Below are 24,971 nucleotides of genomic sequence, written 5' to 3' on the forward strand. Positions count from 1 at the left end.
TGTGCAGCTAGATCCTTGCTCATATCCTTCTGTCATTCAGTAGATTCCATTAACAGCAAATGGAAGCACCTTTCAGAATCAGAAAGATTCCGCATCGGGGCCCAGAGGTTTGTAGCTACGCCACTGGTCCAGTTCTTATATGTAAGAGACCTTTCAGCCGTGATGGCTGACACTGCTGAGGATTCCGATTGCTGACATCTGGCAGTGCTGGCCAAGGTGTTCTAGTTCAAAAGGTGCAGTAGTGGTACTATCTGTGGTGGGCAGCAGGGCCGGTGCTATCATAGAGGCAAAGGGGGCAACTGCCCCGGGGCCCCGACCTCTGCTGAGGCCCCCGCAGCACAGACCCTGTACATTCTTAATGCTCCCCGGGGCCCTGCAAGTATAATAGCCATAATGAATTACCTATTAGTCCCGGCGGGTGAGCGGATGGGCAGCGGCTGCACTTTGAGACATGCTGTCTCCCTCCCGCTCTGACCCGGTGCATCATGTGTAAACACTCGCCAGGTCATGGAGTGGGAGGGAGACAGCGTGTCGCAAAGTGCAGCCGCTGCCCGTCCGCTCACCCACCGGGACTAATAGGTAATTAATTATGGCTATTATACTTGCAGGGCCCTGGGGAGCAGAGGGGCAATGGTGGGGGGGGGGGAGAAAAAAGCTTTGCACTGGGGGGCCCCAACTCTAGTTTGCCACAGGGCCCCTTAAACCGTCCCTGCTGGGCAGCATTTGGCAGGGCTGGAGTAAATAATCTGGCTGTCACAGAAGCGTCTGCAGCAGACCTTACTTCTAGATGCACCTTGTGCATGTTGGTATGGAGGGTGTAAGAACACCACCCAAATGTTATACAATACAATACAATACAATACAATAACATTTATAAAGCGCTTTTCTCCCATAGGACTCAAAGCGCATAGTTGTGTCTCAGATTAATACAGGGTTGCAGGCTGGATTGTGTTACAGAGGAGATAGTCAGATGTTCATGAATGCCAGACTAAAGAGGTAGGTTTTCAGTTTAGACTTAAATGCTTCCAGGGATGGAGCTGTCCTGATTGGGTGTGGTAGGGAGTTCCAAAATGTAGGGGCAACATGACAAAAGGCTCTGTCTCCAAAGGTTTTGAGGTGGATTCTGGGGGTGACCATGGTGTTACGTCCTTTTGATCTAAGATTGTGGGGGGTGTGATGCAGTTGCAACAAGTCCTTCAGGTATCCAGGGCCCAGATTGTGTAAGGATTTGAATGTCAGTAAGCCGATCTTGAACAGAATTCTCCATTTTATCGGTAGCCAGTGGAGTGAGCTCAAGGTTAGTGTTATGTGGCAATGGCGGGGTTGGCTCGTTAACAGCCTTGCGGCGGCATTCTGTACTAATTGCAGGCGGTGTAAGTCTTTCTTATGCAGGCCTGTGTAGAGGGCGTTGCAGTAGTCTAACCTTGATGTGACGAAGGCATGAACTAGGGTTGGAAGATCCTCTGAAGGAATTAGGTGTTTAATCTTTGCAATATTCCTTAGATGAAAGAATGAATGTTTCACAACAGCTGAGATTTGATTCCTGAAGCTTAATTTCCCATCAATCAGTACTCCCAGGCTGCGCACACAGTCTGAGTTTTTCAGGTCTGAGTTCCCTATCCTTAGCGGAGTTGGTTGAGACTGGGGCTGCTTTGCTGTTGAGCCCTGGCCCTCGATAACAAGAACCTCAGTTTTGTCAGCATTAAGTTTTAAGTTTTAGCCAATTAATATTTATCCACTCCTGAAGCTCCGCTAAGCATGAGTTTATTTGTGGAGTAGGGTCTGTGATGCCAGGTTTGAATGACAAATATAGCTGGGTGTCATCAGCATAGCAATGATATGTCGGGCCATGTTTTTGTATGATTTCTCCAAGTGGCAGCATGTATATGGTGAAAAGTAAAGGGGATAATATTGCGCCCTGAGGTATGTTAGAGAGGATTGCCTTCCCAAAAGTGCTATGTGTCATATACTTACCCAAACATTGTTTAAGTGTTTCACTACCACTCTTCACAAGCTGTGCATAAAGTTAGTCACACACCTCTGCTTTATTCTCACGGGACATAATGATATATGATGTTTACAGACATAAGCACAGCATTCCCATGTCTACATCTCAGAAGGAGAAACAGGGACAGTGTAAATACATTTCTATCAGCCTTCATACTTTTTTGTACCTAGTAACCATTTGGCATTAATGGAGACACTTCCTGGTAAGATTTTTTTTTTCTTTCTAAGGGAAAAATATACTTACCTATTATGATGTATCTTTACATCAGGCAATTTAATCAAGTTTATATACCTAGACCATTCATTTTTTTCCCTTGACAGGATAATGAACACTTACTCCTCGTAACTTTACAGTTCCACTGTATTTTATTGTTATTCACTTATGATAATTGTATGATCATTTGTCTTTCTAGCCAGCGTTAAATTGTCAGCTTAGTGAATCCTTCACTTTACAGCTAACGTACGTCAAGCTATGCTGTTTTCTCTACATCTCAGTTTCTATGGATTACCTATGGGGGGTTTATTACATGATATTGTATCTAGGTGTTAAGGAATGTAGAAAGAGGTCTACATATATGTGGCAGTATCATATTATGGTATAGTGATAGATAATTATGCATTTTAAAGGCTTTATTACCCTTTGGCGGTCCTTTCCGAAAGTGACGTTTGTTACAAAACGCCTAAGGGCACATTAAGCTGCTGTCATATGCCAGTAACTCCACTCATCTCAGGCCCTTCATTACTACATTTTCACAATAATCACTAAAGGGAAATTTCACCTTTCTGTTAAAGAAATAAAAAAATGCCATAAACCTAGATCAGTACTGTACAAGAATTATTATATTTTTTTGCATTTTAATGGCATTGACAACTATTTTTTTTGCATTTTAATGGCATTGACAGCTAATGTTCCATTTAATCTGCAGTCAGCTAGGAATTCAAAACTGAAGATATGCTCAAAATTCTCTTCTTTGCAGCCATAGCAACAGTACTCTCTGTCCTCTGTTAGGAGTACAGTTGCTATGAGGCGGTCTACAAACTCCCAACTTGCTGCAGAAATAATCAGCTGTACACAGCATGAGGCTTTGATACGGATTGTCAAATCCTGGGCTAATTTGTTATGAACAACTAATGTGTCTTTTATACCCAGCGGTGTAGGTATAAAGTTCACATTTTAGTCTGCCCTTCCACTCCCCTCTCCATCACACCACCACAACTGTGCATATAATTATTGCATGATGAAAACCATTAAAACTGGCATTTTTATACAAACTACGTATAGAGGTCTGTCAAATATCAATGGTGAGTAAGCGCCAGCAGGGGCAAAACGTCCGCCCATAAGTCCTTCATCCTGCGCCCACACTGCCACACATAGCCGTCCCACCAGACTCTATGTAAGTGCCCTCTATTCCATTAAATTAACATATCAGCAGTGCCAGCCTCCATCTCTGAACACAATTGACTTAGCTTAGGGCTAGAGCATGCTGAGTGTGCAATGCATGGGACTGGAAGAAGCCTTTGAGTAGGTCAGAGCTATAAGGACCTACGGTCCAGTATTCCACCCTTATAGTGCATAATTGCTGGAAATCTTTTCACTCCTTACCAGTACCATTTTAGTTTTAGCGAATCCCTCTGTGGGAATGTTTAGGTTGGAATAATAAGGTATTGTTAATGGGATGACTGGACCTTTTATAGTTCAGCTAACTATTAAACCTGAAGTTAGAATCTTGTCTTCATTCTCTAATAAACAATGCCAGTTGCCTGACTTCTGTGCTGATGCTCTGCCTGTAACTGGCCTAGAATAAGCATGCAGATTATATGCTCTGACTCTAGTCTGACTCCATTGGCGGCATGCTTGTTCTATATTTGGGACTGGCATTGTTTATGAGGGAATGAAGATGGCAGCCTCTTTATTTCTCTCACTTCAGGTTCCTTTTTTTTACTTTTATGTAGATGGTTTAGTCTTTACTAGCTTGAGCTGAATGTTGAGCAAAGTTTAGCTGAAACTGTGAATTAGATTTTGAACTCTTCTGAGGGACAGTACCATTAATTGTTCATTCTACTCGTAGTCTATACGGTGCTGCAGAACATTTCAGAACTTTATGAAGGCATAAGAATTGTGCAGGAAATCTTACTGAACATATTTCTTAAGGTTTTGTATCTTTTGGAAACTGTTTTAAAAAGTGCATTCTTTTTACAGTATTGGAATGCTGCATGCATAATTCTTTTTTAATTTCTGATGGCTTCTAATGTTTTTCACGCACACAGGTGCCAGAAGTCCTGGCCTTTCTCACACAGCTGTAGTTAATTGTGATGTCACTGACAGAGTTGCTTGCAATGTGTCAGTGTCACAGAACTGTGTATTTTTTTTTGCTCTTGCTACAGTGGAGGAGTCTAACCTCCATTCAACAAGGTAATTAATGCCGTTCGACTTGTCTCACACAGACAACTTTTGGCAGGATCCATTCATAATGTTTTGAATGTTGTGCTTGAAACACCACACAATATGTCATCTGGCTGAATGAAAAATGAATAGTGTCGCAGGACTTTATATTTGCAAATGACGGATTATTAGGGAACCAGTAATTCTACCGACTAGTTACGCCATACAGTTTGTAGAGCAACAAGATGAAAGAGGCATTTAACACTAGTGAAAAATGAGCTGGGTACAGATGTGCATTATCACAGTCATTCTTCTAAACTTCCTAGTGAATGTAGGCCTGTTAATGGGTTTTCTGGATAACGTAAGTATGGCGTGAAGATGTACAGAGCAGGTACTAGATAGGTCAAGTGGTCCTTTATCTATTCCATAGTCTCCTACACAGTATTGCCTTATCATGGACAGTAGTGAGAAATTAAACCAAACAGCAGACACTCCATTACCATCTCTCTGGACCACTGCTTTAGTTGAAAGGTTAGGAACAATGCATTATCTGCCAAGCAACTTGGCAGATAACAATGCACGAAAGATGACGAAGGCTCCCCACCCTGCTGACCTACAAAAGAAAGACAACAGTGGTCAAGGAAGAGTGATCTAGTGCACAGGACCGTAGAAAAAGGAGGCCATTGACATCATGGGACACCTAGACTCACGCCTGATTTTCACTTGAGATGATTACAATTAGTTGTTTCAGTGAATAAAATTTAGCTTGTACACAGTATACGCATGCCATAAAGACCAGTCACACCTCACCAAGACTTCGCTGTGGGAACATTGTTGGGGAACCATATGTATGAGGTCACTACAAGATCTGGTAAAATGTTGTGAGCACAGTAAAAAAAAAAGTCCTAGAACAATTTGCAGAACTGAACTAGAATCTAAAAAATGTTCCCCAGCAGAGACCAGAAACAATTTTGTGTATTTTCTGTGTTTTTCCTGTGATGCTGTTGTGGTTCTGATTCTTTCAACATCGTAGAAACTTGCTGGTGGCTTACTTGCCCCCAATGTCTTCTAGCAATCTTTTCCATATAGCACAGTTACATAGTTACATAGTTACATAGTTATTTTGGTTGAAAAAAGACATACGTCCATCGAGTTCAACCAGTATAAGGTACAACACCAGCCTGCTCCCTCACATATCCCTGTTGATCCAGAGGAAGGCGAAAAAACCCTTACAAGGCATGGTCCAATTAGCCCCTAAAGGGAAAAATTCCTTCCCGACTCCAGATGGCAATCAGATAAAATCCCTGGATCAACATCATTAGGCATTACCTAGTAATTGTAGCCATGGATGTCTTTCAAAGCAAGGAAAGCATCTAAGCCCCCTTTAAATGCAGGTATAGAGTTTGCCATAACGACTTCCTGTGGCAATGCATTCCACATCTTAATCACTCTTACTGTAAAGAACCCTTTCCTAAATAAATGGTTAAAACGTTTTTCCTCCATGCGCAGATCATGTCCTCTAGTCCTTTGAGAAGGCCTAGGGACAAAAAGCTCATCCGCCAAGGTATTATATTGCCCTCTGATGTATTTATACATGTTAATTAGATCCCCTCTAAGGCGTCTTTTCTCTAGACTAAATAAACCCAGTTTATCTAACCTTTCTCGATAAGTGAGACCTTCCATCCCACGCATCAATTTTGTTGCTCGTCTCTGCACCTGCTCTAAAACTGCAATATCTTTTTTGTAATGTGGTGCCCAGAACTGAATTCCATATTCCAAATGTGGCCTTACTAGAGAGTTAAACAGGGGCAATATTATGCTAGCATCTCGAGTTTTTATTTCCCTTTTAATGCATCCCAAAATTTTGTTAGCTTTAGCTGCAGCTGCTTGGCATTGAGTACGATTATTTAACTTGTTGTCAATGAGTACTCCTAAGTCCTTCTCCAAGTTTGATGTCCCCAACTGTATCCCATTTATTTTGTATGGTGCTAGACCATTAGTACGTCCAAAATGCATGACCTTACATTTGTCAACATTGAATTTCATCTGCCATGTATGTGCCCATATAGCCATCCTATCCAGATCCTGTTGCAATATGACACTATCTTCCTGAGAGTTGATGATTCTGCACAATTTTGTATCATCTGCAAAAATAGCAACATTGCTCACTACTGCATCTACTAGGTCATTAATAAATAAATTGAAGAGCACTGGACCCAGAACAGACCCCTGTGGGACCCCACTGCTAACAGTCTCCCATTTTGAGTACGATCCATTGACCACAACTCTTTGTTTTCTGTCCATTAGCCAGTTCCCTATCCATGAACACAGACTCTTCCCCAGTCCTTGCATCCTCAACTTTTGCACCAGACTTTTGTGGGGAACAGTGTCGAAGGCCTTTGCAAAGTCCAAGTATATCACATCTACAGCATTCCCAATATCCATATTAGCATTCACTATCTCATAAAAGCTGAGCATGTTAGTCAAACAGGACCTGTCTTTAGTAAACCCATGTTGATGCTGAGAAATAAGATTATTTTCTACTATGAAGTCATGTATAGTATCTCTTAGTAACCCCTCAAATAGTTTGCATACAACTGATGTTAAACTTACAGGTCTATAATTTCCTGGATCAGATTTTTTGCCCTTCTTAAATAATGGGAAAACGTGGGCTGTACGCCAATCCACTGGGACTCTGCCAGTTGCAAGAGAGTCACAAAAGATAAGATAAAGGGGTTTATCTATAACTGAACTTAATTCCCTTAGGACCCGAGGATGCATGCCATCCGGGCCAGGTGCCTTGTCTATTTTTAATTTATTTAGTCTTGCCTTCACTTCTTCCTGCGTTAAGTATTTAATATTAGTTAGAAGATTGAGACTCTTCTGCCTCTGTAGTTTGCAACAGTGCTGTTTCTTTTGTGAAGACAGAGGCAAATAAAGCATTTAATAACTCTGCCTTACCTTGGTCATCCACCATTGAGTTCCCATCCTCATCCTTTAGGAGTCCTATACAGTCAACCTTTCTTTTTTTAGAGTTAATGTACTTGTAAAACTTTTTTGGGTTAGATTTGATATCCTTAGCGATTTGTTTTTCAGCTTCAATCTTTGCCTGCCTAATTTCTTTTTTACAATTTTTATTGCACTCCTTATAATTGCTTAGTGCAGCCTCGGTCCCCTCCTGTTTTAAGACCTTATAGGCATTCTTTTTCCTCTTCATTTTATCTTTAACCTTTCTATTCATCCATAGAGGCCTTTTTTTTATTCCTAGACATTTTGTTTCCATATGGGATATACATACTACAGTATTGATTGAGTATAAGTTTAAAAGTTTGCCATTTCCCTTCAGTGTCTTCCCCTTGTAGTACATTATCCCAGTTCACCAAACTTAGTGCCTGCCTAATTTGAGTGAACTTTGCTTTTCTAAAATTCATAGTTTTAGTGGTCCCGCTGCCCCGTGGCCTATCAGTCACCAGATCAAACGTTATCATGTTGTGATCACTATTTCCCAAATGTTCTTGAACCTGCACATTTGATACATTATCTGGTCTATTAGAAATGATCAGATCCAGTAACGCATGCCCCCTAGTTGGTTCAGTTACCATTTGAGTCAAGTAATTGTCCTGTAGTGCTGCCAGAAATCTGCTGCTTTTACCAGAATGGGTAGCCTCAATATTCCAGTCAATGTCTGGAAAGTTGAAGTCGCCCATAATTATGACCTCATTTTTACCTGCAGCTTTTTCAATCTGCTGTAGTAATCGCAGTTCTGTAGCTTCATTAATAAGAGGTGGCCTGTAGCATACCCCAATAAGCAATTGGCAACTTTTATTTCCACCATGAATATTTACCCAAATATTCCACCTTTTTTCCCTGTTCTATCCCTCCTAAACACATTGTATCCTTTTAAATTAGCTATCCAGTCATGGCTTTCATCCATCCATGTCTCGGTTATTCCCACAATGTCATAGCCTTTGTCATTCAGAATGAACTCTAGTTCGTCTATTTTATTTGCAAGGCTCCGAGCATTGGTTACCATGCACTTTATATTTTTACCACCACATTTACCAATTTTGTTTACATGAAATTGGCTACTTGAATTTTTACCAACCTCCTTAATCTTTACACTGTCCCCACCCCCATCTCCACCCTCCATAATGGTAGGTTCCCACTGTCTTCTTACCTCATCTTGTCTACGTATTGAGACTTTATCCTCCCGCCTCCCCCCAGATCCTAGTTTAAAATCTCCTCCAACCGTTTAGCCATCTTCTCCCCCAATGCAGCTGCACCCTCCCCATTAAGGTGCAGCCCATCCCTGCTGTAGAACCTGTAGCCGACTGCAAAGTCTGCCCAGTTCTCCAGGAACCCAAACCCTTCCTTCCTACACCAATTTCTCAGCCACTTATTTAACTCCCTAAGCTCCCTCTGTCTCTCAGATGTAGCACGTGGCACTGGCAGTATTTCAGAAAACACCACCTTGGAGGTCCTTGCTTTAAGTTTATCTCCAAGTACCTGAAAATCCTTTTTGAGGACCTTCCATCTCCCACTAACTTTGTCATTGGTGCCAATGTGTACCATGACAGCCGGGTCTTCCCCAGCCCCACCCAGTAATCTGTCAATTCTTTCCGCTACATGCCGAACCCGAGCACCCGGGAGGCAACAGACTGTACGGCATTCGCGGTTTCTTCGACAGATTACCCTATCTGTGCGCCTAATAATTGAATCCCCTACCACCAGTACCTGTCTAGCCTTAGCTGCACTCCTATTCCCTTTCTCGTTACAGCAGTCTGCCCCTTGGTTGCTAAGGAGCACATCCTGCTGCAGCATTGCTACTCCTGAATCATCCTCCCCAATATTACGCAAACAAGCATACTTATTAGTGAGGGACAACTCGGGACTAGCCTCCCTGCCACTTTTTCCCCTACCCCTTCTAACTGTGACCCAACTAGCGGCTGCCTCTGCTTCTTGGTCCGGCTGTACTCCACCCTCCTCATCTTCAACGGTTCCATCCAGTGGAAACGGAGACTACACTATAGAATTGTGTGTAAATTGATTTGTTCATGATGGTTATAATTTAAATTGTTTTGTAGTATGAAGCTCTTGGCTGTTCTTCAGTTTTAATTTTAGAGTGAAGTGTGTTGTGCTTCCTAACTTGGTCACAGAAGCCGCCCATCACAGTAACGCCCATTACAGTACAATACCAGTACTGATGTTTTAAGCAGTAGAAGCGATGGGTCCAGGATCGACTTTTACTGATCATTTATTATGAGGTTTTTCATTAGAAATAACCCGATTGCACATTTTTATTATTAATCTCTGTTAAGCCAAGATTTGCCGTAATAAGGAAATTGTTCAAAGTAACTCACAAAAGATGGAAGGATCAACAAATGTTTGGTACCATCATCAATAATTTGTTGAAATAGATGCTTCCAGAAGAGCTCATAATTGCCCTCCTAAACCAGTCCTACATGGCTTGACCCAAACCTTAGTCTGGTATAGAGTCATAAGGTGAAATATTTGAAACTGGTAAATCTACCCACAAAGATTTATTTAATGAATCAGGAATAGTTTGAAAGTGTGTCTGAGCTCACCCAAATGATCGCCTTCTCCTTACTCCTCTCCTTCTACAAAAGATGTAACATGAATGCTTAGCTGAAGCGTTTGTGTGTGTTTATTGCGAAATTTTGATGAAAAAAGGAGCCAGCTATAACACAAGACTGGAAACACAGTACCTGGTCAAACATGGACCGTTCAGCTTGTAAAACTGTGTGAAGAAAGTGAGCCATTTATTATATGTAACCTGGTCCTATTGTTGTCCTTTACTTTATCATGGCCTTTTACTCACTGCCTCTGTAGTGTAGCACTATGCTCACTTTTTCTCTGTAGAACCATAGTGTTAAAAGGGCTCAGTATCTACCTTTTGAACCGAGGAAACCTTTTTTTGATAGAGGGTTCTATTAAAAGTTTTGCTAAGGGTCTCCACATGTTCCAGTTGCACACTTGCTGGCCGCTATTGCACTTCTTTATGGTGATCCATCTGCAACAGGTCTTCTGTGTCTTTCTGCTTTCCTTTAGAAAACACTACGCACTCAACAGAACGCATTATCACAGTCATTCTGTGTCAGTCAGATCCAGAATTCTGATTGGTCGCTCTGAACATCTGCCCCACTTCTACACCTTTTTTTCACGTACAAGATAACTGGCTGCCAGGAGACTTGGGCGCAGGATACAGCTGGTATATGGCCGATCCTGCTGCTGCACAAGTTTCCGACCACATTAAATACTGTTCCCTCTCTAGGTCCACGTGGATGGTAGGGAATGATGTAATTCGGCTTCCAGCTATTCATGGCGGCCGAATTACAGTGTTTTAAATGTAACTTCAGCTCCGTCTTCTGATGGTGCCGAAGTTGCAGTCTGTGTGCCGCTACAGCTGTAATTCCTATTACGGTCTATGGTGGCGCCGGCTGCACCCAAATCTCCTGCGCTGGATTACTTGTGTTCGTTTGCTCCAATTATATCTGCACTGATTTTGATTAATCTGCCCCAATGTATTTTACATTTTCAACTCTTGGTCGGTTACAGATCCCACAAAAAATACGTTGGCAGAAATCCTGGGACTGTTCACATTTTCTGGTATGTGTTTTTTGCAGATAGCTTTTACCTTAATAAGCCGTTGAGGGCCTTTATAAACCTTAGAGGATTATTCAGTCTGTAGATGCCTAGCATTATTGCCCCATGTCCCAGCTTGTTCAGCCTCACTGGATTTGTATAGATCCAGCATGCAGTAGAGTCTGAAAATTAAACAGGAAGTGTACTTTCAGGTACAACCTTTACAGCAGGTATGACTGTTATTTAAGTTATTTCTCTATCATTTCGTTAGGGCCCTTTTAATTGATTACACATTTAAAGATCATTACATTCACCTTGTGACATATTAAACCTCCTACTTGGTTTCTATGTCACATCTATCATGAGAACGCTAGTCTACCTGTGTGGTCAGCAGCTTAGTGGTGGAATGAATTATTGCTCTGGTGTTGCAGTATAGCCGTGGTTTTCTCCCATTGTGCTAAAGATGCATAAGGGAATATAAGTGTGTGTATGAGGAGCTGGCTGGCTTTCGGTGATTGACGATATGCACCAGGCTCCATGTATTTCAAAACCGAAGAACAAGCTACATTATTTTATCTCAAACTGTGCTCAGCAGAAGGCAAGACCTTGTAATTGGAAGCTACCCAAAGCTACACAGATGCAGCTCTTACAACCACGAGCAGCAAAATAAACACACATAAACTGTTTGCCTTATTTGTCATCTCACTGATATGACACAGATCACTCAGACAAGATACACACCCTGTTTTGGAACAATATCACATGAGTCTAAGCCCAGAATGAGAACTGTCCAGTGGTCTTCTTTTGCAAATACAAGAGTTTTCTGAGCGTCACGCAAACCTAAATCTGAGTAGGAAGTTGTTTAATCTGCACTTCACTATACTAGAACGTTTAGATTTTCTACCAAAATGGAAAAAGCAGCTGTAAAGGTATTGTTTATTCGAGATGCTATTTTCTTTTGCCCAAGGGAAAGCTGTGTCTACTTTGCAGGAACCTTCCTTTACAAGCAGGGCCGGGACGAGGCAGAGGCGAGAGAGGCTCCAGCCTCAGGGCGCAGTGTAGGAGGGGGAGCACATCTCACTCAGCTATCATTCCACTATTGTGTTTGAAGCAGAGAGGAATAAGAAAAGGGGATACATGGCAGTGACTGCAAGCCAGATATCTAGAGATTAAGGTGTTGGGGGGGGGGTGTTATTGGGGGGTTGGCAGCCCTGGGTCACCTCTTAGTGTAATAGCAATCAGTGTGTGACGGCTGGGGTGGGAAGGATGGAGGGGTGCACTTTGTTGTCTCAGCCTTGGGCGCTGGAGGTTCTTGTCCCGGCTCTGTTTACAAGGTTGAGTAATAAAACATTTCCGGCCACAGAACCAGTAGTAAAGCCAATACTTGCTCTATTGCAGCATGTAGGTTTACAGCCAAAAAAGACAAATGGCCACAAGCCATAAAATTGAGGCGCTCCACAGCATTACTTTTTGCATTCCTAATAGCAGCACATAGAGAAGCTGGGAGTGCTTTTGTTATAGACTTGTGACTGACTTTTAGCAATTCACTGAGCAACCATTTAGGTAGGTAGTGAAAAAAATGGGTTTTGCTCTCTTATCTTTATTGATTTATTTTTCTAATTGTTAATTTCAGTGAATATAACAATTCCAATAGTGCTTCCTAATCGTTGTGCTTATCGAGTTTTCATTAATGGCAAGTGTCCGAAATAACCACTTCCCGACCGCCTAACGCACAGGGGCGGCCGGGAAGTGGAGCCCTTAAGGACCGGCTCACCCACAGAGGCGGCGGTCCTTTTAAGGGCATGGGCGGAGCGATCGCGTCATCCGTGACGCGATCCTCCGCCTCCGCCTGGCGCCGCTCACCCGTCGCAACATCCCGCCGGCCATACGGAAGCGCCGGCGGGATGTTAACCCGACGATCGCCGCATACAAAGTGTATAATACACTTTGTAATGTATACAAAGTGTATTCTACAGGCTGCCTCCTGCCCTGGTGGTCCCAGTGTCCGAGGGACCACCAGGGCAGGCTGCAGCCACCCTAGTCTGCACCAAGCACACTGATTTCTCCCCCCCCTGCCCCAGATCGCCCACAGCACCCATCAGACCCCCCCCCTGCCCACCCCCCAGACCCCTGTTTGCACCCAATCACCCCCCTAATCACCCATCAATCACTCCCTGTCACTATCTAAAAACGCTATTTTTTTTTTATACCCCCCCCTGCTCCCTGCTCCCTCCTGATCACCCCCCCACCCCTCAGATTCTCCCCAGACCCCCCCCCCCCATGTACTGTATGCCTCTATCCCCCCTGATCACTTGTCAATCACCTGTCAATCACCTGTCAATCACCCATCAATCACCCCCTGTCACTGCCACCAATCAATCAGCACCTAACCTGCCCCTTGCGGGCAATCTGATCACCCCCCCACACCAATAGATCGCCCGCAGATCCGACATCAGATCACCTCCCAAATCCATTGTTTACATCTATTCTCTCCTCTAAACACCCACTAATTACCCATCAATCACCCATCAATCACCCCCTATCACCACCTGTCATTGTTACCTATCAGATCAGACCCTAATCTGCCCCTTGCGGGCACCCAATCACCCGCCCACACGCTCAGATTGCCCTCAGACCCCCCCCCCCTTATCAATTCGCCAGTGCATTAATTACATCTGTCCTTCCCTGTAATAACCCACTGATCACCTGTCAATCACCTGCCAATCACCTATCACCCATCAATCACCCCCTGTCACCCCCTGTCACTGCCACCCATCAATCAGCCCCTAACCTGCCCCTTGCGGGCAATCTGATTACCCACCCACACCATTAGATCGCCCGCAGATCCGACATCAGATCACCTCCCAAATCCATTGTTTACAACTATTCTCTCCTCTAAACACCCACTAATTACCCATCAATCACCACCTGTCACTGTTACCTATCAGATCAGACCCTAATCTGCCCCTTGCGGGCACCCAATCACCCGCCCACACGCTCAGATTGCCCTCAGACCCCCCCTTATCAATTCGCCAGTGCATTAATTACATCTGTCCTTCCCTGTAATAACCCACTGATCACCTGCCAATCACCTATCACCCATCAATCACCCCCTGTCACTGCCACCCAACAATCAGCCCCTAACCTGCCCCTTGCGGGCAATCTGATCACCCACCCACACCAATAGATCGCCCGCAGATCCGACATCAGATCACCACCCAAGCGCAGCGTTTACATCTATTCTCTCCTCTAAACACCCACTAATTACCCATCCATCACCCATCAATCACCCCCTATCACCACCTGTCACTGTTATCCATCAGATCAGACCCTAATCTGCCCCTTGCGGGCACCCAATCACCCGCCTACACGCTCAGATTGCCCTCAGACCCCCCCTTATCAATTCGCCAGTGCAATATTTACATCTGTTCTCCCCTGTAATAACCCACTGATTACCTGTCAATCACCTGTCAATCACCTATCAATCACCCATCAATCACCCCCTGTCACTGCCACCCATCAATCACCCCCTGTCACTGCCACCCATCAATCACCCGCTGTCACTGCCACCCATCAATCAGCCCCTAACCTGCCCCTTGCGGGCAATCTGATCACCCACCCACACCAATAGATCGCCCGCAGATCCGACGTCCGATCACCTCCCAAGTGCGGTGTTTACATCTGTTCTCTACCCTAAACACCCACTAATTACCCATTAATCACCCCCTGTCACTGCTACCTATCAGATTAGACCCCTATCTGCCCCTAGGGCACTCAATCACCCGCCCACACCCTCAGAATGCCCTCAAACCCCAGCCCTGATCACCTCGCCAGTGCATTGCTTGCATCTATTCCCCCCTCTAATCACACCTTGAGACACCCATCAATCACCTCCTGTCACCCCCTAGCACACCTACCCATCAGATCAGGCCCTAATTTGCCCCGTGTGGGCTCCTGATCACTCGGCCAAACCCTCAGATCCCCCTCAGACCCCCTTCCGATCACCTCCCCAGTGCATTGATTGCATCTATTTTCCCCTCTAACCACCCCCTGAGACACCCATCAATCACCTCCTGTCACCCCCCTAGCACTCCTATCCATCAGATCAGGCCCAATACAACCTGTCATCTAAAAGGCCACCCTGCTTATGACCGGTTCCACAAAATTCGCCCCCTCATAGACCACCTGTCATCAAAATTTGCAGATGCTTATACCCCTGAACAGTCATTTTGAGACATTTGGTTTCCAGACTACTCACGGTTTTGGGCCCGTAAAATGCCAGGGCGGTATAGGAACCCCACAAGTGACCCCATTTTAGAAAAAAAGACACCCCAAGGTATTCTGTTAGGTGTATGACGAGTTCATAGAAGATTTTATTTTTTTGTCAAAAGTTAGCGGAAATTGATTTTCATTGTTTTTTTTTCACAAAGTGTCATTTTTCACTAACTTGTGACAAAAAATAAAATCTTCTATGAACTCGCCACACACCTAACGGAATACCTTGGGGTGTCTTCTTTCTAAAATGGGGTCACTTGTGGGGTTCCTATACTGCCCTATACTGCCCAGGCCCAAAGAGTACCTTTAGGATTTCACAGGTCATTTTGCGGAATTTGATTTCCAGACTACTCCTCACGGTTTAGGGCCCCTAAAATGCCAGGGCAGTATAGGAACCCCACAAATGACCCCATTCTAGAAAGAAGACACCCAAAGGTATTCCGTTAGGAGTATGGTGAGTTCATAGAAGATTTTATTTTTTGTCACAAGTTAGCGGAAAATTGATTTGTATTTTTTTTTTCACAAAGTGTCACTTTCCGCTAACTTGTGACAAAAAATAAAATCTTCTATGAACTCACCATAGTCCTAACAGAATACCTTGGGGTGTCTTCTTTCTAAAATGGGGTCATTTGTGGGGTTCCTATACTGTCCTGGCATTTTAGGGGCCCTAAACCGTGAGGAGTAGTCTTGAAACCAAATGTCGCAAAATGACCTGTGAAATCCTAAAGGTACTCCTTGGACTTTGGGCCCCTTAGCGTACTTGGGGTGTAAAAAAGTGCCACACATGTGGTACCGCCGTACTCGGGAGAAGTAGTATAATGTGTTTTGGGGTGTATTTTTACACATACCCGTGCTGGGTGGGAGAAATAACTCTGTAAATGGACAATTGTGTGTAAAAAAAAATAAAAATTTGTCATTTACAGAGATATTTCTCCCACCCAGCATGGGTATGTGTAAAAATACACCCCAAAACACATTATACTACTTCTCCTGAGTACGGCAATACCACATGTGTGGCACTTTTTTGCAGCCTAACTGCGCTAAGGGGTCCAAAGTCCAATGAGCACCTTTAGGCTTTACAGGGGTGCTTACAATTTAGCACCCCCCAAAATGTCAGGACAGTAAACACACCCCACAAATGACCCCATTTTGGAAAGTAGACCCTTCAGAGGGGCATGGTGAGTCCGTGGCAGATTTCATTTTTTTTTGTCGCAAGTTAGAAGAAATGGAAACTTTTTTTTTTTTTAACAAAGTGTCATTTTCCACTTACTTGTGACAAAAAATAATATCTTCTATGAACTCACTATGCCTCTCAGGGAATACTTTAGGATGTCTTCTTTCCAAAATGGGGTCATTTGGGGGGTATTTATACTATCCTGGAATTCTAGCCCCTCATGAAACATGACAGGGGGTCAGAAAAGTCATAGATGCTTGAAAATGGGAAAAGTCACTTTTTGCACCATAGTTTGTAAACGCTATAACTTTTACCCAAACCAATAAATATACGCTGAATGGGTTTTTTTTTATCCAAAACATGTTTGTCCACATTTTTCGCGCTGCATGTATACAGAAATTTTACTTTATTTGAAAACTGTCAGCACAGAAAGTTAAAAAAATCATTTTTTTGCCAAAATTCATGTCTTTTTTGCTGAATATAATAAAAAGTAAAAATCGCAGGAGCAATCAAATAGCACCAAAAGAAAGCTTTATTAGTGACAAGAAAAGGAGCCAAAATTCATTTAGGTGGTAGGTTGTATGAGCGAGCAATAAACCGTGAAAGCTGCAGTGGTCTGAATGGAAAAAAAGTGGCCGGTCCTTAAAGAGACACTGAAGCGAAAAAAAAATGATGATATTATGATTTGTATGTTTAGTACAGCTAAGAAAAAAAACATTAAGATCAGATACATCAGTCTAATTGTTTCCAGTGCAGGAAGAGTTGAGAAACTCCAGTTGTTATCTCTATGCAAAAAAGCTATTAAGCTCTCCGACCAACTTGGTCGTGGAGAGGGCTGTTATCTGACTTTTATTATCTGAACTGTAATTGAACTGTTTACTTTTCCTCTGGCAGAGAAGAGTTTATTACTTCACAGACTGCTCTGAAAGACTCATTTTGAATGCTGAGTGTTGTGTAATCTGGACATATTATAGAGTGATGCAATGTTAGAAAAAACACTATATACCTGAAAATAAAAATATGAGAATATTTTCTTTGCTGCTAATCTTCTAGTAATTATTCATAGTACACAACCAATTCATTATATCATATATTTTTTTTTTCGCTTCAGTGTCTCTTTAAGGGGTAGAAAGCCCTAGGTCCTCAAGTGGTTAAAGTACACATCTTGTTTCTCTCAGCAGCACAGTGGCCTATACTGGATCATTGGTACATCAGTTGCTGTCTGTCATGCACAGCAGATCTAGTTCTCTGCATACTGGAGCCTCCGACTTCCATGTACAACAGCAGCCCCAGATCCATGTGCAGCTACCCATCTGCTGCATTTGCCTCTCTCCTCTACAGTGTACAGCCCTTCGCCCCTTCACACACACCTACTCTCTAGAGCCATTCTATTCCATTAGAGCTCCTTTAATGTCACAATGCAATGTCCCTAGACTATAGCCTACTTGACTTTTGCCTTATTATGGCATTATGGTGCTGCATAGGTATCACAAGTATGTGAGGGCAGGCTAGCAGCAACACCCATCCACAGCTGACCTTCACATTACCACCAGAATTATTATTACATGTATCCTCAGAACCATGTTTGTTTCTTTTGGCTGTACAATGCTGATCACGCTTTCTTGCTGTAGGGCTCTATTCTGACTTGTCTAATCTGCAGGGGGGCTGCATCATGTGGAGTCACTGTACTTGCCTGCCTCTTTTTTTCCTTCCAAATGATGGTGCCTGTGTTTGGAAGCTTCATGACCTTCTATGCATTAGACCTAGTGGTGTCATGCAGCCCCACCTTCATTTCATTGCTAGATGTGAGTACATCATGGCATCTGCTGTCACTGGGAACAGAATTTTGTGTTTCCACAATTATTCATTCATCCTGTTTTGTAATCACATTCAATAACGCAATGTGGCTTGATCCACAGGCACATCAGAAGGGCATAGATGTGAACGTCAGCGACAGCTTCCGTCGCACCGCTGGTCTCTCTTCCGCGTGTGTACGCAGAGGGACCTGGCGAGGAGCTGTCGCCGGCCTGTCGCCCACACTATCACGTGTGCTGGCGACAGGCCACTTTTGCAGCCCGTGAGTATGGGCCATTAGGATTAGAAGATAAAGACAGCAATGAAAGACAAAGGCTGGGTCTCTAGCTGGATTTAGGCCATTTGGCCAATTTATTGCAAGTTCCACAGTGTAGTGGCTCATACACACAGGCTACGGCTGTCGCCGCAACCACGTGGCATGCGCGTGTATATATATGTATATACAGTGGTGTGAAAAACTATTTGCCCCCTTCGTGATTTCTTATTCTTTTGCATGTTTGTCCCACTTAAATGTTTCTGCTCATCAAAAACCGTTAGCTATTAGTCAAATATAACATAATTGAACACAAAATGCAATTTTAAATGATGGTTTTTATTATATAGTGAGGAAAAAAACTGCAAATCTACATGGCCCTGTGTGGAAAAAGTGATTGCCCCCCATGTTAAAAAATAACTTAACTGTGGTTTATCACACCTGAGTTCAATTTCTGTAGTCACCCCAAGGCCTGATTACTGCCACACCTGTTCCATTTAAGAAATCACTTAAATAGGAGCTATCTGACACAGAGAAGTAGACCAAAAGCACCTCAAAAGCTAGACATCATGCCAAGATCCAAAGAAATTCAGGAACAAATGAGAACAAAAGTACTGTAATTGAGATCTATCAGTCTGGTAAAGGATATAAAGCCATTTCTAAAGCTTTGGGACTCCAGCGAACCACAGTGAGAGCCATTATCCACAAATGGCAAAAACATGGAACAGTGATGGACCTTCCCAGGAGTGGCCGGCCGACCAAAATTACCCCAAGAGCACAGAGAAAACTCATCCGAGAGGCCACAAAAGACCCCAGGACAACTTCTAAAGAACTGCAGGCCTCACTTGCCTCAATTAAGGTCAGTGTTCACGACTCCACCATAAGAAGTCCTATGGGAGAAAAGCGCTATAGAAATGTTATTGTATTGTATTGTATTGTAAGAAAGAGATTGGGCAAAAACAGCCTGCATGGCAGATATCCAAGGCGCAAACCACTTTTAAGCAAAAAGAACATTAAGGCTCGTCTCAATTTTGCTAAAAAACATCTCAATGATAGCCAAGACTTTTGGGAAAATACCTTGTGGACCGACGAGACAAAAGTTGAACTTTTTGGAAGGTGCGTGTCCCTTTACATCTGGCGTAGAAGTAACACAGCATTTCAGCAAAAGAACATCATACCAACAGTAAAATATGGTGGTGGTAGTGTGATGGTCTGGTGTTGTTTTCCTGCTTCAGGACCTGGAAGGCTTGCTGTGATGGATGGATACATGAATTCTACTGTCTACCAAAAAATCCTGAAGGAGAATGTCCGGTCATCTGTTCGTCAACTCAAGCTGAAGCGATCTTGGGTGCTGCAGCAGGACAATGACCCAAAACACACCAGCAAATCCACCTCTGAATGCCTGAAGAAAAACAAAATGAAGACTTTGGAGTGGCCTAGTCAAAGTCCTGACTTGAATCCTATTGAGATGTTGTGGCATGACCTCAAAAATGCGGTTCATGCTAGAAAACCCTCAAATAAAGCTGAATTACAACAATTCTGCAAAGATGAGTGGGCCAAAATTCCTCCAGAGCACTTTAAAAGACTCCTTGCAAGTTATCGCAAATGCTTGATTGCAGTTATTGCTGCTAAGGGTGGCCCAACCAGTTATTAGGTTCAGAGGGCAATTTCTTTTTCACACAGGGCCATGTAGGTTTTGAGTTTTGTTTTCTCACTAAATAATAAAAACCATCATTTAAAACTGCATTTTGTGTTCAATTATGTTATCTTTGACTAATAGTTAACGGTTTTTGATGAGCAGAAACATTTAAGTGTGACAAACATGCAAAAGAATAGGCAAATAGTTTTTCACACCACTATATATATATATATATATATATATATATATATATATTTATATATATATATATATATATAAACAAATTGTACAGATTAACTAGTTATTGGTTAGCAGTATGTTGCTAATTCTTTTGACTACCATGGTATTAAAACCTTTTCACTGCTGCTGCATTATTTTTTCCACTCCTTTCTGTAAACTTAGTGGTTCAGGAAAGCAGATTATTGGCATTATTATTTCAAGTATGCTGGACAAGGGAAAGATGGATGCTTACTGAGCATCCAACGTGATTGTGACCCCTGGGAGTAAAGCAAGACCACCATCATGTCCCTTTCCGGGTTTGTTAAACTCAGTGGAGCATTGCTCTCATCGTTTGCAGATACAGTGTTGGGTGACAATAATGCTTATAACAGAGGAAAGAAACTTATTGGGAGATGATTATTTTCATGTGCTTTATTGTGTTATTGAAGGTATGTTGCTTATCAGAATTCAGTGGACTATGACAGTGGCTGGCACCTACCTTTACCTCCATTTATTAACTACCTCGGCTTATACGTGGGTCAGCTTATATGCGAGTAAATACATTAATCCTCTGTCTATCCAAAACTTCAATGTTTTATTGCTTTATATTTCAGAAGTTTCTCATTTGAAAACTGTATACCGTACTTTGTATGTTCAAAATTGTAATGTCTTAATTTCAATTTCATCTTAATTCATTTTAGCTTCTGATGTGTCTAAAGCTGCCCATTAACAGTACAATTTTTTCACCAAATGCGATCTTTCGAGGCGATTTTTACGATCAAATTGTATAGAAAATTTGCCATTTATGAAGGCAATCGATAATGAATGATTCTTTGATTGATTGCTTTAAAGGGTAAAGTCTATCCGAAAGTTTGAAAATACGATCACATTTGAAGAAAGATTTGTTCAGTGAATATGAACATTGATAATTGCCAGATTATTTATGATCATTCAAATTGCATCGAAAGATCACATTTAGTGAAAAATTGTACCGTTAATGGGCACCTTAATGACAGTAAAAAGCGCAGATACAGTGTAGCATGTTATATGTTCACCAAAAAGGTAGATTTTTACAAAATTATCTTCTTTAAAGAGGAACTTTAACCAAGGATTGAACTTCACTCCAATCAGTAGGTGATACCCCCTTAAAGGAATAGTGTAGGGCAGGGGTCTCAAACTCAATTTACATGGGGGCCGCAGGAGGCAAAGTCAGGATGAGTCTGGGCCGCATAAGGAATTTCACAATCGCGGCGCATTGCCGCCTCTGCCCGCCCCTCTCACTCTTCCTTCACAGAGAGGGGCGGGGAGAGGTGGCGATCCATGCGGCGGTTGACGTCAGGAGGGGCAGAGCTGAAGCTGAAAGCTCTGCCCCTTCCAGGAAATGCCATTGGATTGCCCCCCGGGCGATTTGGGGGCTCTGCAGCCCTCGTTTAGCGGCGGGGATGTGGCGGATTACTTGGGAGCACTGAAGCAAACTATAAGGAAGCTTTTGCCAGCGAGGGCCACAAAATATTGTATCGAGGGCCGCAAATGGCCCGCGGGCCGCGAGTTTGAGACCCCTGCTGTAGGGGGTCAGGGAAAAATGAGTTAAACTTACCCGGGGCTTCTAATGGTCCCCCACAGACATCCTGTGCTCATGCAGCCACTGACTGATGCTCCGGCCCCGCCTCCAGTTCACTTCTGGAATTTCAGACTTCAAAGTCTGAAAACCACTGCACCTACATTGCCGTGTCCTTGCTCCCGCTGATGTCACCAGGAGCGTATGCTCTGTGCCTGTGCAGTACGCTCCTGGTGACATCAGTGGGAGCGAGGACACGGCAACGCAGGCGCTGTGGTTTTCAGACTTAAGTCTGAAATTCCAGAAGTGAACCGGAGGCGGGGCCGGAGCATCGGTGACTGGCTGCGCAGGCACAGGATGTCTGCAGGGGACCATTAGAAGCCCCGGGTAAGTTCAACTCATTTTCTCTAATACGTGGGGGGGGGGTTGGAGGGTCCTGTATTGCTGATATTATGGTGAAACCCTTTCCACAGTGTGATGTCATGGCCATGGTACTGATAGTTTGTCTGTGAATCTCATTGATTTGTGGGAAATAATGGCTTTCTCCAACTGCCAGGCAAGCAATATCCCCCTCTGTGAATAGTACTCTCAGTAGTGAACATTCTGCACAGATCACCTGGCAAGACTAAAGATGTCACCACCAGTGATACATTTCAGAATGTAAATCGGAGAGAGGAGAGATTTTAGAATGGGCAAACACTGACTAAACAATTTATGAATGAAAATTGTAAGCCATAATAATGTTATTCATTATGTTATTTTCACTGCTGTTCTTCTATAAAGCGGATCCGAGATGAAAAACTAACTATAACAAGTAACTTGTCTATATATCTTATCTAAAGTTTAGATAGTTTACACAGCAAATCTAGCTGCAAACAGCTTTAATAGAAAATGATTATTTCTTCCTGTGATACGACAGCAGCCATGTTGTTTGTAAACATTACACAAGGTAGCCTTATCTGTATCTTGAGCACTCAGCCTGTGAAAAAACCTAATCCCCCCTCCTCCCTCCTCCCCTCTGCCTCTGAAATCAATGGCTAGTAACACCTCCTGCTCCTCCTGCCCAGACTGAGCTCCCATGAGCCCTTGCTACTGCCAAGGCTCTTTGAAAACCTGTGGGCGTGGTTTATTTAGTTTATAGGGAATTAGAGTATTAAAACAAAAAAGTATTTGGCTTGAGGAATGCCCTATAAACAACAGGAAAGGAACACAATTATGCAATGAGTAAAAGTTCACCTCGGATCCACTTTAAGCAAATTTTTCCATGCAAGCAAACATTAAACCATTGCTTATATTCTTGTATGATTATATTTATTTTCCAGAGACTTTTTGAATTTCTGTTTCAATGACTCTGTTGCTTATTAGTGGTAATGTTAAATTGTTTACATTATTCCAGTTGACTGCTTGCATCCATGGGTCATCTGCCTTGCTTTTCCCTATGTACTGGCAACATGTTTACATCCCGGTTCTTCCACCTCACCTGTTGGACTACTGCTGGTAAGTCTGTCTACTTCAGCTAATTTAATTTTCTCTCATTTTAAGTCAGTGTTCTGTTTACTTATTAAAGAATATACAGCTGTCACAACAAAATAATTCCTATCCTGGCGATTCCTTGTTACCCTTTCACCACACAAGACTATGTTAATGTAAATTCTTGTATTTTATATCGTAAATAGAAATAAATTATATTGGAAATTAATATGAAGCTGCATAAGGGCAGCATGGTGCCGTAGTGGTTAGTGCTCTCTCGCCTTGCAACGCTGGGTCCCTGGTTCGAATCCCAGCCAAGTCAACATCTGCAAGGAGTCTGTATGTTCTTCCCGTGTCTGTGTGGGTTTCCTCCGGGCACTATGGCTTCCTCCCACATCACAAAAACATACAGATAAGTTAATTGTCTTCCCCCTAAAGTGGCACTAGACTATTATACATGCACTTCATGATACATACATAGACATATGACTTTGGTAGAGACTAGATTGTGAGCCCCTCTGAGGGACAGTTACTGACAAGACCATTGACGGCGCTACACTGGGGCTTGCCGGGGTACAAGCCCCAGCTGATAAATAGTGAGCCTCCCCGAAAGCCCCCACCTCCCCGACCCGACTCAGCGCAGTGAAGGGGGAACAGCGGGCACATCGGCGGAGAAGGGGGGCCGTCTCCCCCCCTTCCCTCACCTTGGGGCGCCCCCTTCCTCGCTCTCTTCTCCAGAATTGAGCGGCTGGTTGTGGGCAGCAGAGGAACACTTCTTTGTATTACTGGCGCGAGAGGGAGATCTGTGAGCTGCTGGTCTGATGTCACTGACTAGACCTTTTACACCACTGCTAGGATCATGTATATTTGGCCCCACCCACAACCACGCTCACATTCTGTTGCGTGGCTACACCAATTTTTTGCTGTGAGCTTGCCTGCCAGCCATTGAGTCCCTTTTGAGCGCCCCCCCCCCCCCCCCACAAATCTAAAGCTGCTGCTGGACAAGACTATATACTCTGTACAGCACTGCGTAATATGTTGATGATATGATATTGATAATGTGAAGATTGTTTCATTGTTGCTAGTCCCTTTCAAGGAGAAATTAAGAAATTAATAGAAATAGGAATTGGAGGTAGTGGTAATGAAAGATCCATCAACAGTGTAATAACTACTGGGTCAGGGGTTTGGCTCTACGTGGAACAGTACAAAACTACTGCATAGTGGCGGTTTCATTAGATTCCAATCACACTTCCTTGAAAAGTCTGATCCCTATATAGTGCAGTGCAAGGTATTGATTAGGATGCCAATCAAGAAAATCAATTGAATGGCAAGCAGACATTGTCAGTATGTGTGTGCTGAGCTTTTTGCATAGGCCAAAAAGAAAGCTGTTACACCTAGCTAGCTAGCTTTGGGTAGTCTAACTTCTCTGTTTATCGTAACATTGATAATTTGGTCAGAAACAGTCAGGTGTGACAGGTGATATTCAAATACGCAGTTGCGATGGTTTGGGGGAGGGGCTTAGTAGAAAGTACAGTGTGCATAGTAAGACATATAAAGTGTGAAGCACACTGGAGA

At 43.2% G+C, this 24,971-nt stretch overlaps 1 protein-coding gene across 5 annotated transcripts in view; it reads left to right on the top strand.

The window, feature by feature from the left end:
* DENND1A (DENN domain containing 1A) overlaps nt 1–24,971 on the top strand; it is a 1,229,671-nt gene that overhangs the window by 586,081 nt on the left and 618,619 nt on the right. For all 5 annotated transcript variants that reach the window (XM_068248143.1, XM_068248144.1, XM_068248146.1 and 2 more), the window contains one exon: nt 23,323–23,423. In XM_068248143.1, coding sequence (XP_068104244.1) covers nt 23,323–23,423 — 101 coding nt within the window. The remainder of the gene's footprint in view (nt 1–23,322; nt 23,424–24,971) is intronic.

The sequence above is a fragment of the Hyperolius riggenbachi genome, chromosome 8 (genome assembly GCF_040937935.1).
Source record: "Hyperolius riggenbachi isolate aHypRig1 chromosome 8, aHypRig1.pri, whole genome shotgun sequence".
NCBI lineage: Eukaryota > Metazoa > Chordata > Amphibia > Anura > Hyperoliidae > Hyperolius > Hyperolius riggenbachi.